The 14,213-nt window shown below is 43.4% G+C and overlaps 1 protein-coding gene across 2 annotated transcripts in view; it reads left to right on the top strand.

The window, feature by feature from the left end:
* als2cl (ALS2 C-terminal like) overlaps positions 1-14,213 on the top strand; it is a 53,822-nt gene that overhangs the window by 31,835 nt on the left and 7,774 nt on the right. For both annotated transcript variants that reach the window (XM_008120200.3, XM_003227071.4), the window contains exons 9-20: positions 776-842; positions 2,145-2,341; positions 3,702-3,767; positions 5,551-5,649; positions 6,898-7,059; positions 8,207-8,318; positions 9,135-9,212; positions 10,439-10,566; positions 11,100-11,273; positions 12,214-12,298; positions 12,684-12,841; positions 13,551-13,613. In XM_008120200.3, the coding sequence (XP_008118407.2) occupies positions 776-842; positions 2,145-2,341; positions 3,702-3,767; positions 5,551-5,649; positions 6,898-7,059; positions 8,207-8,318; positions 9,135-9,212; positions 10,439-10,566; positions 11,100-11,273; positions 12,214-12,298; positions 12,684-12,841; positions 13,551-13,613 (1,389 nt within the window). The remainder of the gene's footprint in view (positions 1-775; positions 843-2,144; positions 2,342-3,701; positions 3,768-5,550; positions 5,650-6,897; positions 7,060-8,206; positions 8,319-9,134; positions 9,213-10,438; positions 10,567-11,099; positions 11,274-12,213; positions 12,299-12,683; positions 12,842-13,550; positions 13,614-14,213) is intronic.

The raw sequence follows: 14,213 nt of genomic DNA, 5'->3' as shown, positions 1-14,213 counted from the left end.
ACCTTGGAGGGCCGCATCCGGCCCCCGGGCCTTAGTTTGGGGACCCCTGATTTAGATGTTTGTTATTTTTCCTTTCTTATTTTTCCTTAGAAACCAGTCTAGAGTAGACTAGACAGCTCCCAAGCCTTTCTATCTACAATGGAGTTCTTTTTACCTGAATAAATACTTTTTGAACTTTTATTGAGACTCTGCAGTCCACTGCAATCCTAAATGGTCAAAGGCTTCTCTTTGCTCGCCCCGTGTAAGTAACTGTTGCATTTGAAAGCTTTTGCGTTTGCTACTCTGCTGATTTTTGGTGGAATCTCCCCCAGAGAGGGTTAAATTGAGTCTAACCGCTCAGAGATTACCACAACACTTTCGCCGCAGTCCAACACCCTTGACATTTATCTCCCTGCTATTTCTTGCACTGCAGAAGGTGGGTGTATTCCCCAGTTTTTTGCAGGGCTGGGGAGAAGGGGAGTAAGGGTGTGTCTACACTGTAGATTGACTGCAGTTCAGCACCACTTTAACTGCCACGGCTAAATGCTATGGGATCACAAAGTTGTACTTTGGTATGAGGCACCAAAAAAGAGCTCAAGAGTTTGTCAACTTACAGCTCCTGCAATTCCATAGTCTTGAGCCTTGATAGTTCATGTGGTGTCACTCTGGATTAATTATGCAGTGTAAATGCATTCCATGAAACAAGAGAGGCTGTTCCAAAATAATGAAATTCCCCAGATGTCTGGAAAAGACTGCTCTTTGTCAACATGTCATTTCCTCTTGGTGTTTCTCCCAGGCATACGCTCCGTGTTAGGACACCAGAAGAAGAGTTCTTCCTCTTGGCTAAAGAGCCAGAGTCACGGGTAAGTTCTCTCTCCATAGTCATGCAATGATCTTCTGTCGGTCCTCCATATCCACAAATCGAATAAAACACAGTTCAGAAATTCATTTTGCCATTTTATAGAAAGGACACCATTCCCCATGTCATTGCAAATCATTGGATTTGAGCATTCATGGATCTTTGTCTCCATGGTCAACTTTCACCAGACATTGAAGGACATAAGAAGGCTTAGGACAAGTGCTTTTTCTCAGTATTTCAAGGCTCTCCAGTGTATTTCTATGATCAATGTCCAGTGGAGGTTGACCATAGAATTATCTGGTGGGACCTTAAAATGCCAAGAAAGAATACATTTTTGTTTGTTGACATACAAGGTGGTAGGGAAGGTGTGCAGAAAAAGGGAATGAAATGGTCAAAGCTTTGGAATCTAACAAATTCCTCTGAGGAAGCTGGAGATGTTTAGTTTGGCGAAAAGACGGCTGAGAGCAAGGGACATGAGATCCATGTTTAAATATTCGAAAGAATTATCATATTGAGGAGGGGGCAAACTTGTTTTCTGCTGCTTTGGAGACAATGACACTATGGAGCCATGGATTCAAGCTGAAAAAAGACATTCCATCTAAACTTTAGGAAGAACTTCCTTGTGGTTTTCTTAGGGATTCCTCTTCTTCAGAAGAGGAAGGGGAGCAGGAAAGTGAGGGTGAGTTGGAATCTGAGGAGGAGACTTTGCAAGTACCCTCATTTCAGGAGAGGCGAAAGGAAACAGAGCAGAGACATCGTGCATCTAGAATAGCTGCCAGAAATGCAGCTGAGTAATTGGGAACTTCCCTAGCAGCTGTGAGGGGACTTCGGCTATAAAGCAGAAGCAGGTGCAGCCAGCTCTTGCTGGTAACAAACTGACTCTAATGCCTGGTGTCTGCTTCGAGTCTGCATCTGGATTTATTGCTGTTTCTTTGTTTGAAGTAAGACTGCTATTTGATTTGGGAGTTTATCAGAGACTAAGAACTATGCTTGCCTTAAGACTTCCTTGCTTTCGTTTGCATTATTCCACTGAGTGTGCTGTGCTTTATGTTTTGCTGAAGTAAAGCAGTTTTCATTTACTTACCACAGTGTTTTAAGGCTGTTCTTGAAAGACAAAACAGGACAGGTTTGAAGTAGTTTGAAAAGTGGAATAATCGGTCTGGATGTCTGTTGGAGTCTCCTTCTCTGGAGCTTTTTCTACAGAGGTGATTGGAAGTGATTTGAGTGTGTCTTCCTGCCTGGCAAAATGAGGTTGGACTAAGTAGACCTGGGAGCCAATTCCTGCCCCCTTCTCTCTTGTGCTTAGGCCGTGTGGAAATGGAAACTGAGTCAAGCGGTGCGCCAAGCCTTGAATGGGAAGAGAGACTTCCCCTTGTGGAGCCACACAGGGGAAGGGAGGGCCCCACCTCGGTGTCGCTTTTCCACCTTCACGTTCCGGGCCGACGGGAGGCTCAAGGGGGCCGCCTACGATGGGGAGTGGCGCTTGGGGAAGCCCCACGGCAAGTAAGTCCTCCGCCCGGTTTGCAATTTTGGCAGGTCTTGGATCAACAGGAAATCTGAGTTCTAGACTGAATTGTAAATAATAATAATAATAATAATAATAATAATAATAATAATAATAATAATGGATTAGGTGCTCTTATTTATTTATTTATTTATTTATTTATTTACTGCATTTATATTCCACCCTTCTCACCCCAAAGGGGACTCAGGGCGGATCACATTGCACACATAAAGGCAAACATTCAATGCCTTTTAACATAGAACAAAGACAGAGACAAGATGCAGGCATGGGCTGGCCTCGAACTCAAGACCTATTGGTCAGAGTGATTTGTTGCAGCTGGCTTGCTTTCGAGCCTGCGCCACAGCCTGGCCCCTTAGTTCCACTCCTCAGCTGAGACCTCTCTGGCTTGGTTGGACCTGTCGGTAGTTACACTACCGCCAGCACAGCTGTGAAGAATCCGCTTTGATTGAAGTCAAATATCAGAATCTCCTCAAAGTACAACAGAAAAAGAATCTAGTTTGTAGTACAAGAAGACTGCACTACAAATTAGAGCTGACAGCTAGAACAACAAAACATTGCATGGAAAGTTCCTTGACAAAATTGAAGGAAAAGCTGATAAGGAGAAGACCTGGCTCTGGCTCACGAATGGGACCCTGAAGAAGGAGACAGAAGGCCTGATCCTTGCAGCCCAAGAGCAAGACATCAGGACAAAGGCAATTAAGGCCAAGATCAAAAACTCAGCTGCTATCAGGACCTCAAGATTGAACTTCAAAGACTCTGGCAGAAACCAGTGCAGGTGGTCCCAGTAGTGATCAGCACATGGGAGCCGTGCCAAAAGATCTCAGCCGGCATTTGGAAACAATAGACATTGACAAAATTACGATCTGCCAACTGCAAAAGGCCACCCGACTGGGATCTGCATGCATCATCCGAAAATACATCACACAGTCCTAGACACTTGGGAAGTGTTCGACTTGTGATTTTATGATACGAAATTCAGCATATCTATCTTGTTTGCTGTGTCATACAATAGTAATAATAATAATAATAATAATAATAATAATAATAATAATAATAATAATAATAATAATAATAGCAGCAGCAATAATCATCCAGAACTGGCACACCTCCATCCCCAGAGGAAGTCACTCCACCGGCTGCCAATTCGTTTCTGGGCAAAGTGTAAAGAGGACCCTTGATGACAAGCACCTCTGTTTTGTCTGGATTCAGTTTCAGTTTGTGATAGCTTCCCTTTTGGGCAGGCCAGTTTCCATCACATTTAAAAACATGATGCTGTTTAGTTTGCAAAATAAAGTTGCTGCTGTGGATGCTTCTACAACCAATCTTTTCTCTTTGTAGGGGGCAGCTGACGTGGCCCGATGGCCGGAACTACGTGGGAGACTTCAAAGATGGCTTGGAACATGGGTGAGGACTCTGAGGAGGCTTCTGGTGTGGATGTTTCTTCTAAGGCTTTGCCCATAGGCTGAGTAGATATCTATGGGTCCAGAAATTCAATTGGCTGAGGCTGAGGCTGGACAGATATCTATGGGTCCAGAAACTCAATTGGCTGAGCAGATATCTATGGGTCCAGAAACTCGATTGGCTGAGCAGATATCTATGGGTCCAGAAATTCAATTGGCTGAGGCTGAGGCTGGGCAGATATCTATGGGTCCAGAAACTCAATTGGCTGAGGCTGAGCAGATATCTATGGGTCCAGAAACTCGATTGGCTGAGGCTGAGGCTGAGCAGATATCTATGGGTCCAGAAACTCAATTGGCTGAGGTTGAGGCTGAGCAGATATCTATGGGTCCAGAAACTCGATTGGCTGAGGCTGAGCAGATATTTATGGGTCCAGAAACTTGATTGGCTGAGGCTGAGCAGATATTTATGGGTCCAGAAACTCGATTGGCTGAGGCTGAGCAGATATCTATGGGTCCAGAAACTCAATTGGCTGAGGTTGAGGCTGAGCAGATATCTATGGGTCCAGAAACTCGATTGGCTGAGGCTGAGCAGATATTTATGGGTCCAGAAACTCGATTGGCTGAGGCTGAGGCTGAGCAGATATCTATGGGTCCAGAAACTCAGTTGGCTGAGGCTGAGCAGATATCTATGGGTCCAGAAACTCAATTGGCTGAGTCTGGGCAGATATCTATGGGTCCAGAAACTCAATTGGCTGAGGCTGAGCAGATATCTATGGGTCCAGAAACTCAATTGGCTGAGGCTGAGCAGATATCTATGGGTCCAGAAACTCAATTGGCTGAGGCTGGGCAGATATCTATGGGTCCAGAAACTCAATTGGCTGAGGCTGAGGCTGAGCAGATATCTATGGGTCCAGAAACTCGATTGGCTGAGGCTGAGCAGATATCTATGGGTCCAGAAACTCAATTGGCTGAGGCTGAGCAGATATCTATGGGTCCAGAAACTCAATTGGCTGAGGCTGAGCAGATATCTATGGGTCCAGAAACTCAATTGGCTGAGGTTGAGGCTGAGTAGATATCTATGCGTCCAGAAACTCGATTGGCTGAGGCTGAGCAGATATCTATGGGTCCAGAAACTCAATTGGCTGAGGTTGAGGCTGAGCAGATATCTATGGGTCCAGAAACTTGATTGGCTGAGGCTGAGCAGATATTTATGGGTCCAGAAACTCGATTGGCTGAGGCTGAGGCTGAGCAGATATCTATGGGTCCAGAAACTCAGTTGGCTGAGGTTGAGGCTGAGCAGATATCTGTGGGTCCAGAAACTCGATTGGCTGAGGCTGAGCAGATATTTATGGGTCCAGAAACTCGATTGGCTGAGGCTGAGGCTGAGCAGATATCTATGGGTCCAGACACTCAATTGGGCTTAGGGTGCCTCCATTTTGTATGTCATGGAAGGGACTGTGGATGGGGCAGACAGTGGCAGGAAGGGCCCTTTGGATGGACACTCAGTGGAGAGTCCATCTCTCTCCAAGGTAATCTAGTCCACTGTCCATTCAAAGAAGTTCTTCCTGAGTTTAGGTCAGGCATGAGCAAACTAGGGCCCTCCCTCCAGGTGTTTTGGACTTCAACTCCCACAATTCCTAACAGCCGGTAGGCTGTTAGGAATTGTGGGAGTTGAAGTCCAAAACACCTGGAGGGCCCAAGTTGGCCCATGCCTGGTTTAAGTGACTTTGACCCCAACAGTCACCACCCAGCTCCTTTTTCAGATGTCTCTTCTTTTGGGGTTTCAGGTTCGGGATCTGCCTTGTCCCCCATGCGTCCAAGGACCGCTACGACTGTTACAAGTGCCACTGGCGGGAAGGAAAGATGAACGGCTACGGGATCTGCGAGTGAGTCAAAGTATTCCAAAAGAACTGCTTTTGAGTAGTCTTCTATTCCAGTTTATCTATAACTTCCTTGTGAAAAATCAGCTTATTTGGCTACCCGTTCATTTTGGGGCACAATTCAAAGTGCTGGTCATGGCCTACAATGCCTATATGGTTTAGGTCCAAACTATCTGAAAAACGATCTCCTGACTATGCATGTGCCAGAACCTTAAGATCTACAAGGGAAGGCTTTCTCTTGGTCCCACAACCATCATAAGGCTTGAGAGAGGGCCTTTTTGGTGGCTGTTTCTACCATCATGAACTCCCTCCCATGAAAGGCCCGCCAGGTCCCTTCCCTGCTTTTCTTTTGCAAAGTCTATTTAAGCCAATTTTTAATGTGTAAGCAGGAATGTTTTTTATGGTTTTATTTTATTCTTTCTTATAAAAAGGCTAAAGGGGTATAAATAAATATATTTATAATAATAATTATGTATTTATGCTATCTTATTATTTTGCTTATTTTAATTGTGTGTGAGTGTGTGTGTGTGTATACATATACATATACTGTACATATATATACAGTAGATTCTCACTTATCCAACATTCGCTTATCCAACATTCTGGATTATCCAACGCAGTCTTCCTCCCGCCCGGATCCACACCTGTTTCTCTAGGCAGCAAGGACTGAACTTTTTACAGATTTAATTTCTGACAATGCTGTTACTTTAAGTTCATTTTATGCAATTCTGTCTTTATTTGTACTCAATGTGTTAGTAGTCAATATTTTTGTAGTCAATGTTTTCAATACATTGCAATGTTTTGGTGCTAAATTCGTAAATACAGTAATTACTACATATCATTACTTTGCATTGAACTACTTTTTCTGTCAGTTTGTTGTATAACATGATGTTTTGGTGCTTAATTTGTAAAATCATAACCTAATTTGATGTTTAATAGGCTTTTCCTTAATATCTCCTTATTATCCAACATTTTCGCTTATCCAAAGTTCTGCTGGTCCATTTATGTTGGATAAGTGAAACGCTACTATATGTATTTGTGTAATATATATAGCAAATTTTTTATTGTTTGGATCCCGTTCTGGGAGAAATGTGACACAGAAATGCAGTGAATAAATAAATTGTCCTAAGTTGCTTAAAAAGTTGGCAATGGGGCCCAAAATACAGTTGGTTGGTTGTGCATTACATGGAGCCCCCAAAGCATGTGAAAACTTGTCCTATACATGTGTAATGTATGGTTTCACCTATACCACAGGTATGGCAATGAGATGGTCTACAAAGGCTACTTCAGGGATAACCTTCGCCAGGGTTTTGGCATCTTGGACAACACTTCCTCTGCCAAAACTCCCTTTAAATACACCGGACACTGGGAAAACGACAAGAAGAGCGGATACGGGGTGTGGGATGACAAGGAGAGGTATGTTGATGGCCAAGGGATGGAAACAATGAGTGTGTGAGTATCATCTCTATGGCCCTGATCATTCAGTCAATGGGACTGCCTGCCATATGACAACAACAGCAGCCGTGCTTAGGATGTATCCCTGTCCTTTTTTCTTCTTGGTGTCTAGATACCAAGCAAAGCTTTTGGATATGCCATAAAAAGATAGGGACGAACGCTACTTAAAACTTTTCCAGTTATTGTGGATGTAACTTAAGTTCTGTCCACATCTGGAGGTGGAGCCAATGAAACCCATGCTCCAGAGTTCTTTTATGGACCTTGCTTCTGTCTTGCACCCTCTTTTGCAAGAACACCCATCTTGACAGCAGCATATATGGAAGGGATCTCAGAGTCTTAGTAGAGCACACGTCAGAGTCAGCACTGCGAGGTTTTTAGGAATTGTGGGAGTTGGAGTCCAAAACACCTGGAGGGACGAAGTTTGCCCATACCTGGTGTAGATGCATCCTTAGACATTGATCTGTCTCCGTCCTGGAGAGAAATAATGAGTGGTTCTGTTCTGTGTCTAGTGTTGTTTTCTTTCTGTATCAATGTCTTGGATGATGGAATGGAGAGCATGTCCATCAGGTTTGGAGATGACAGCAAATCAGGAGAGATACCTCATATCTCAGAAGACAGAATCAAACTCCATAATGAGCTTAAGGCACTGAAGAGAAAAGGTGAACTAACATAAATGTTGACAATGAGAAATAGGTTGAGGTTCATCAAGCTGGATGGATGTCCATCATGTTTAACTGGAGGTCCTTCAAGATCTTTTGACATGTATTGCATCATGGGACATGCCTCTCATCTTGCAGTTCTAAATGTGAACCTTGGGAGGAAAATGCAAGATTGTGAGGAACCACCAATGAAATATGAATCCATTGAATGGTATATTAACAGACAACAACAGCAGCATCAGCAGCAGTAGCAAATGCAATTTTAAGTTGCATCAACAGAAGTGTCCATATAAAAGGAACCTTACCTGAAAGAAGTCTAAGAAGCTGGAACATGTCCAGATGAGGGCACAATATTTGAAAATCAAGTCCAATAAGATACAGTATAGGGATCTGAATATGTTTGACTGATATAGAAGGACTGAGTGTTTCTTCTGTTTTGGCTGTTTCAGAGAGGAGCGGTATATCGGGATGTGGCATGAAGACCAGAGACATGGCACGGGGATTGTGGTCATGCAGTCCGGAGTGTGCTATCGAAGAGCGTTCCACCTGGATAAAATGGTGGTAAGTGGAGAGCAGGATGGACGTTGGGAGACATTTCTTCAGTCTCCTGCAGGTTGCCTGCGTTTTCCTGAATGTGGAAGCCATGTTCTTTTTCACACAACACATTTCACGGCCTTTTTATACCACTTTTAAGTGCCATGGCTGCTTCCTGTGGAATCCTGGGATTTGTAGTTTGATGTGGTATTTAGAATTCTATTCTTGTAACTTCTAAACACCTCGCTGAACCACAAAATGCCAGGATTCTTTAGGATGCTGCCATGGCAAGTGATAGAATAGTGCGAAATACATTGAGTGTCCCTTACGCGAAATCTCTACTGTTCTAAAATTGTCCAGAAGTGTTGTTGTGTGTTTTCTGGGCTGTATGGCCATGTTCCAGAAGTATTCTGAGAATACTTCTGGAACATGGCCATACAGCCTGGAAAACACACACAACAACCTTGTGATTCCGGCCATGAAAGCCTTCGACAACACATTGTCCAGAAGGATGGCTGAGATAGTGGTCTATTTGCTTTCTGAAGGTTTGATGTAGACAAACTTGGTTTAATGCACAAAAATATTAAAAATATTATGGATAGATATACTCCATCATGGAAAGCAAGACTGTCCTGAGTTTGCAAGTCTTGAGTAAGGTTGTTGAGTATTCAGTGACTTAGAGGTCTCCCATTTTGCCATAAATTGATGTTGACTTCTGACCATTAACAATAGCAAATGGCTTCTTTCTTTTTTTTAGCATTTCAGCCCTACGTCTTTCTGAAATGTGAAAAGCAGGATGAGATGGAGAGAGAGGTTATTAATTCCTTTTGCTGCCTCTTATAGGGATCTGGTATTCTTCTCCTTGAAGATGATTCCATCTATGAAGGAAACTTCACCAGAGACCTGATGTTTGTCGGAAAGGTGAGCAAAGCTTTGGTACATCCAATGCTCTTGGTGAATTTAGGATTCCAAAATGGAGTTTGTCAAAGTGTTTTCAGGCCCGGGGTGCATTTTGTTGCTTCTAAATAAGAATATAAATTATATTTGTTGGGGTTCAGCAAGAGGCTAGGGATTTCTTAGAGGATGAGGGGGATGATGGGTTTCCAACTGAGGAGTCTGTGTGTGATCAGGATGAATTGCAGGCCTTACATCAGAGAGAAGTGCAGGCAGTTGAAGACGAGACAGAGGATGTTTTGGATTCAAATGTTTGTTCCTTAGCAACAGGGGAAAGAGAAACCAGTGAAAGGTCCATTTATCTTGAGAATCTTCAGAAGAATGGGAGTTTTCCCGTGATATCAGATTAGGTCTCTGGATGGAGGGATTGAAGGATAGATTAATTAGGTGTTCGGAGAGACTCTGTGAGAAATCCTTGAAATCCAGGTGTGTGAGGCATGATCTCATGGCTTCTTGGTTGGGCTTGGTAAATTAAGTGATGTTTATTGGGTGTCTCTCAGAGCAGACAATGTTGCCAAAAGATTCAGGATTCAGTCTCAGCTCTCAAGTTCATGATTCAAGTTTTTTTGTGTTTTTCTATGTTTCTGAAAGAGTTTGCCTTGGAAAAAATTCCTGCTTTCATACTTATGGATTTATGCTTGTAATCTTAACTTCCTTGATTTCATGTACCCTGCCATTTTTTGGACTACTGCTCTTTTGTATATGGACTAATGCTATTTTGTAGCTCCTTTCCTACTGCTCTTTTGGGAAATGCCCCTTTCTCCTTTGTACATGCTTTTGTTAATAAACTGTTGTAGTTAGTACTACTGGACTCTGGTGTGGTGTTGGCTGAAAAGGAGTCTCAAGGCTGGAGTGCAACAATATTCAGCTTACAATGATGGATTAAAAATGGGCACATCATGTGTTGGAAACTCCCACAAGGAGAAGGAATGAGAATGCCTGCAATTCAGCAAATTCCTGGCAAAAAAGTGAATGTTTTGTGCAGAAAAGAACAATGTTGACTGTATCTATTGAACTGGGCAGAAACTGAAGGAGTGACATTTCATTTGGTTTAAGTTTCTTTTATGAAACTTTTGACAACTCTCACAAATTTCTCATGAGTATGGTAGAAAGAGGTTAAGATTTAAAACAACGTGGATGTCTGAAAGCAAATGGAGCAGGTTGAGTTATCTATACTATATGGATGCTTTTAGGGCAAACTGACTTTCCCGAATGGCTTCACCCTGGAAGGGACCTTTACCAACAAATCCAGCCAAGGACTCCACACTGAAGGAATCCTCAACACCTCTGGAGGAGAGCCAGATGATACAATAACCAAATTGTAAGTAGAAGGCTTACTTTGCTTCATTGCTAATGCTTCTCTCCCAAGGAAAAGAGACTCGACAACTACCAAGGGATGGGAAGCCCCATTCACCCTGCAGAGTACTTCAAATAGTGCTGAACCCAATTTATTTTTCAAAACCATATTTGAGCCCAAGACAGGTCTTGAAAGTTTGCTTCATATTGCAAAAAAAAAAAAATGCCCCTGTGGAATCTACAATGGCTTTTGGGGAAAGGATGTGCATTCAAATGGATGGCTTCTCAAACAAGCTGTTGTTGGCAGTTTCCATCAAGTTGGCTTTGAGTCATGATAATCCTATGAACGAGAGACTTCCAAGACACCCTTTCTTCTCCTTCAAGGAATGGTAGAGAAATAAATACACAAATATGTGTTCATGGCAAAGCTTAAGCTGGTGCATCTTAATGTGTGTGGTCCTTCAATCGACATCTTCTCACTTGCCTGTGTAAGATGCATGGGGAAACACAACCCCACAGAGGCCCAACCTGAGGAAGCGAAACTCTCTTTTTGTCCAGACAGCTTGGTCAGCGAGAATTCCCAGTGGAGCAAAGGTGGGAAGGTCTCTTCAGCCAATTCCTGGAGTTCGTCTCTTCTGGTGGTCAAGGAGAAACGGAGGAGTCCTTCATGGGCTTCCATGTCCAGACCAGCAAGGAGCTGCGCAAGTCCCAAGAGTACCTCTACTGCGACAGGTAAGGACTTGGGATTCATCATGAATCTGAATGTGGGTCAATGAACATAGTTTTTGGAACTGTCTAAGGCAGTGGTGTCAAACTTGTGGCTCTCCAGGTATTTTGGATTTCAGCTCCCAGAATTCCTGGCCATTGGACAATCTAGCTTGGGCTTCTGGGAGTTGGAGTGTGAAACACCTGGAGAGCCACAAGTTTGACACCCCTGGTCTTGAATCTCCATTGCCATCTGCCTCAATCAACAGAGTGAGGTGGCAGCTAAAAAAGCCAATGCAATTCTAGGCGGCGTTAGTATGAATTTAGTGTCTTGATCAGGGAAATGTCATATTTCTGCAGCTCCAGAGACTATCCATGGATTCATGGATTCATATGGTAGGAAAAGAGATTCGACCTGAATATTAGGAAGAACTGCCGCATGGTCAGAGCTGGAACCAGGAGATTCCTAGAGAATTTATTTATTTATTTATTTATTTACAGTATTTATATTCCGCCCTTCTTTCTCACCCCGAAGGGGACTCAAGGCGGATCACATTATACACACATAGGGCAAACATTCAGTGCCCATAAACACATCAAACAGAGATAGACAGACGCAGAGGCAATTTAACCTTCTCCTGAGGGAATGTTCGATTCTGGCCACAGGGGGGAGCAGCTGCTTCATCATCCACTCTGACGGCACTTCCTCATTCCAAGTCGTAAATTAGTTAAACTTAATTAGTTAAATTAGAAAACATTTTAATTCAGTCCACAAAAGTTGACCAACACTGGTTGTGTTGGAGAACCTTGGGATTCATAGAGATGTGGTCTTTCATTAAAACATATACTTTTTAATTCATAATCTTTCCATTTTTTATGGGTAGTCTTGGGCCCCTAACCCCAAAAAATGTGGGGCAGACGTAGGTGTAAATACAAACATCATGTTTTGTTCATCATTGTCCTGCAGGGAAACTGAAGAGGCTCCTAAGAACCTCCTTGATGAACTACTTGAACACCAGGAGACGGAAGCCCTGCAAAGTTATTTGGAAGAGGTATGGCGATCACTTGTGAGAGTTGTAGTTTTTCAAGGTCTTTAGCCTTCTCTGCCCAAGAGTGCAGGTGCCTCAACAAACTCCAAATCGCAGGATACTTTAGCATTGAGCCACGGCTGCTAAAGTGGTGTCAAATTGCACTAATTTCACTGTGTACATGCACCCAAGATTTACCCCCCAAAAAGTAAATACCTAAATGTCTTTCTTTATAGAAATGTTCCTCTCCAACACTTCAAAGCATTCGAATGCCAGACCAGAGTTCTATTAAATTCTTTCCTGGTGGGTTTTCCCAATTTTTCAGAAACCTGGGAAGGACTAGTTATGAATATTTCTCTCCATCCCTGTTCTGTATGAATAAGTTGCCTTCTTTTCTCCTTCTTCGCAGGCTCTGAAGTCTTCTTTGCATCCTTTAGGGAAACTCCTGAAGGCTTTGGCCTCGGCATTCCAGGCGACCTATGGCGGCATCGGAGCAAACAAGCACCTCCTGGCGATGGCGCAAGAGGAAGTCAAGCATTACGCAAAGGAAGTGTGGGAATTCTACCAGTAAGTCTACTGTAAGCTGAAATGCTCTTGAAGGCAGCCGATTCCTCGGCTTTAGAGGTCATGAAGTCAAGTTGCACTTGATGTTTTGCAAGGTTTGCCTGATAACAAATTTCACAGTGGAGATGCAATTGAGCATCTTCTAGTTCAAGAGTGGAAGAACTGTGTAGAGACCAGGGGAAATGTCTGTGGGCCTTTCTAATCCTCCAGTATCATTCTGTGGTAAGCTTGAAGGGTCTGTCTAGGTCAAGTATGAGCAAACTTGACCCTCCACGTGTTTTGGACTTCAACTCCAAGTAGGCTGTTTGGAATTATGGGAATTGAACTCCAAAACACCTGGAGGGCCGAGGTTTGCCCATGCCTGCTCTAGGTCCTCCAGTTCAATCATATGGTATGCTTCCAATCCAAGTATGGTCAACATGTAGGGTTCGCTATTATCCATGGTCTCCAGTATCCATTGGAACGTATCCTCCATAGATACAGGGATGGTACTCATTTTCAAATTTCCCTACGAGGTTCTTTCAGTAATCGACTTGGTTTTCTGAGACTGTGAAAATATTTGGAAGGGTACATACTAGTGAAAATAGGAAAAAATAATTTAGACCTGCTCCCTGTTATTGGGGAAGGGTTGAGCATGGAGAAAGTGAACAGCAATTTTCTGCAGACAAGAGGTTCAGCATAATAATTTTCTCTCTGTGTTGACATGTTTCAGGGGCTTGAGGGATCTGGCTTTGAAGGTCAATGGTCAACCGTTACTTGAAGACACAAACCAGAGGTAATGGCACATGGGGTAGATCCATTGACTCAGGAACAAGATATCAAGACCTGTAATCCTGGGCCCTGTGTTTGTTGTGTCTCCTGACTCCACTGGGATCTTTGGAATACCCCCACCCACAATACACTTGGAGTCCGATTCCTGCTCAGTGGAGGATCTCCATGCTCTTTTCGGAGACATCCTGAGAAGATGCTCCACCACCACTATCCCCATCAAGAAGCTCATTTTCATCTTCAATCCAAATCTGCCCTCCTGTAACCTAGAACCATTAGGCCTGGTCCTACCACTTTGGGGCTGGCATCCACCATCTTTTCTGGGTCAACTCTTGAGATGTTTCAAGAGGGCAACCATGTCTTCTCTTTGCCAAGTTGAACCTCTTCAGCTCCTTCAACCTTTCCTAATGGGTTTCGTCCTCCATGTTTCTTCTTCTCATCCTTGTTGCCCTTCTCTGGAATGGCACCAGTTTGTCCATACCCTGCTCAAAATGAAGCCAAAATGAAGGGATGAAGGACTACAAATGGCCAGCTCAAAATGTAACTTTCCCAGAAACATGCAATGGATGTCCATGGCAGAAATGGGATTTGAGCCTTTGTCTCCTGT

Source organism: Anolis carolinensis, chromosome 6 (assembly GCF_035594765.1).
Source record: "Anolis carolinensis isolate JA03-04 chromosome 6, rAnoCar3.1.pri, whole genome shotgun sequence".
In the NCBI taxonomy this organism is placed as follows: domain Eukaryota; kingdom Metazoa; phylum Chordata; class Lepidosauria; order Squamata; family Dactyloidae; genus Anolis; species Anolis carolinensis.
The sequence above is the reverse complement of the archived record's forward strand: the minus strand, read 5'-3'. Positions and strand labels throughout refer to the sequence as shown.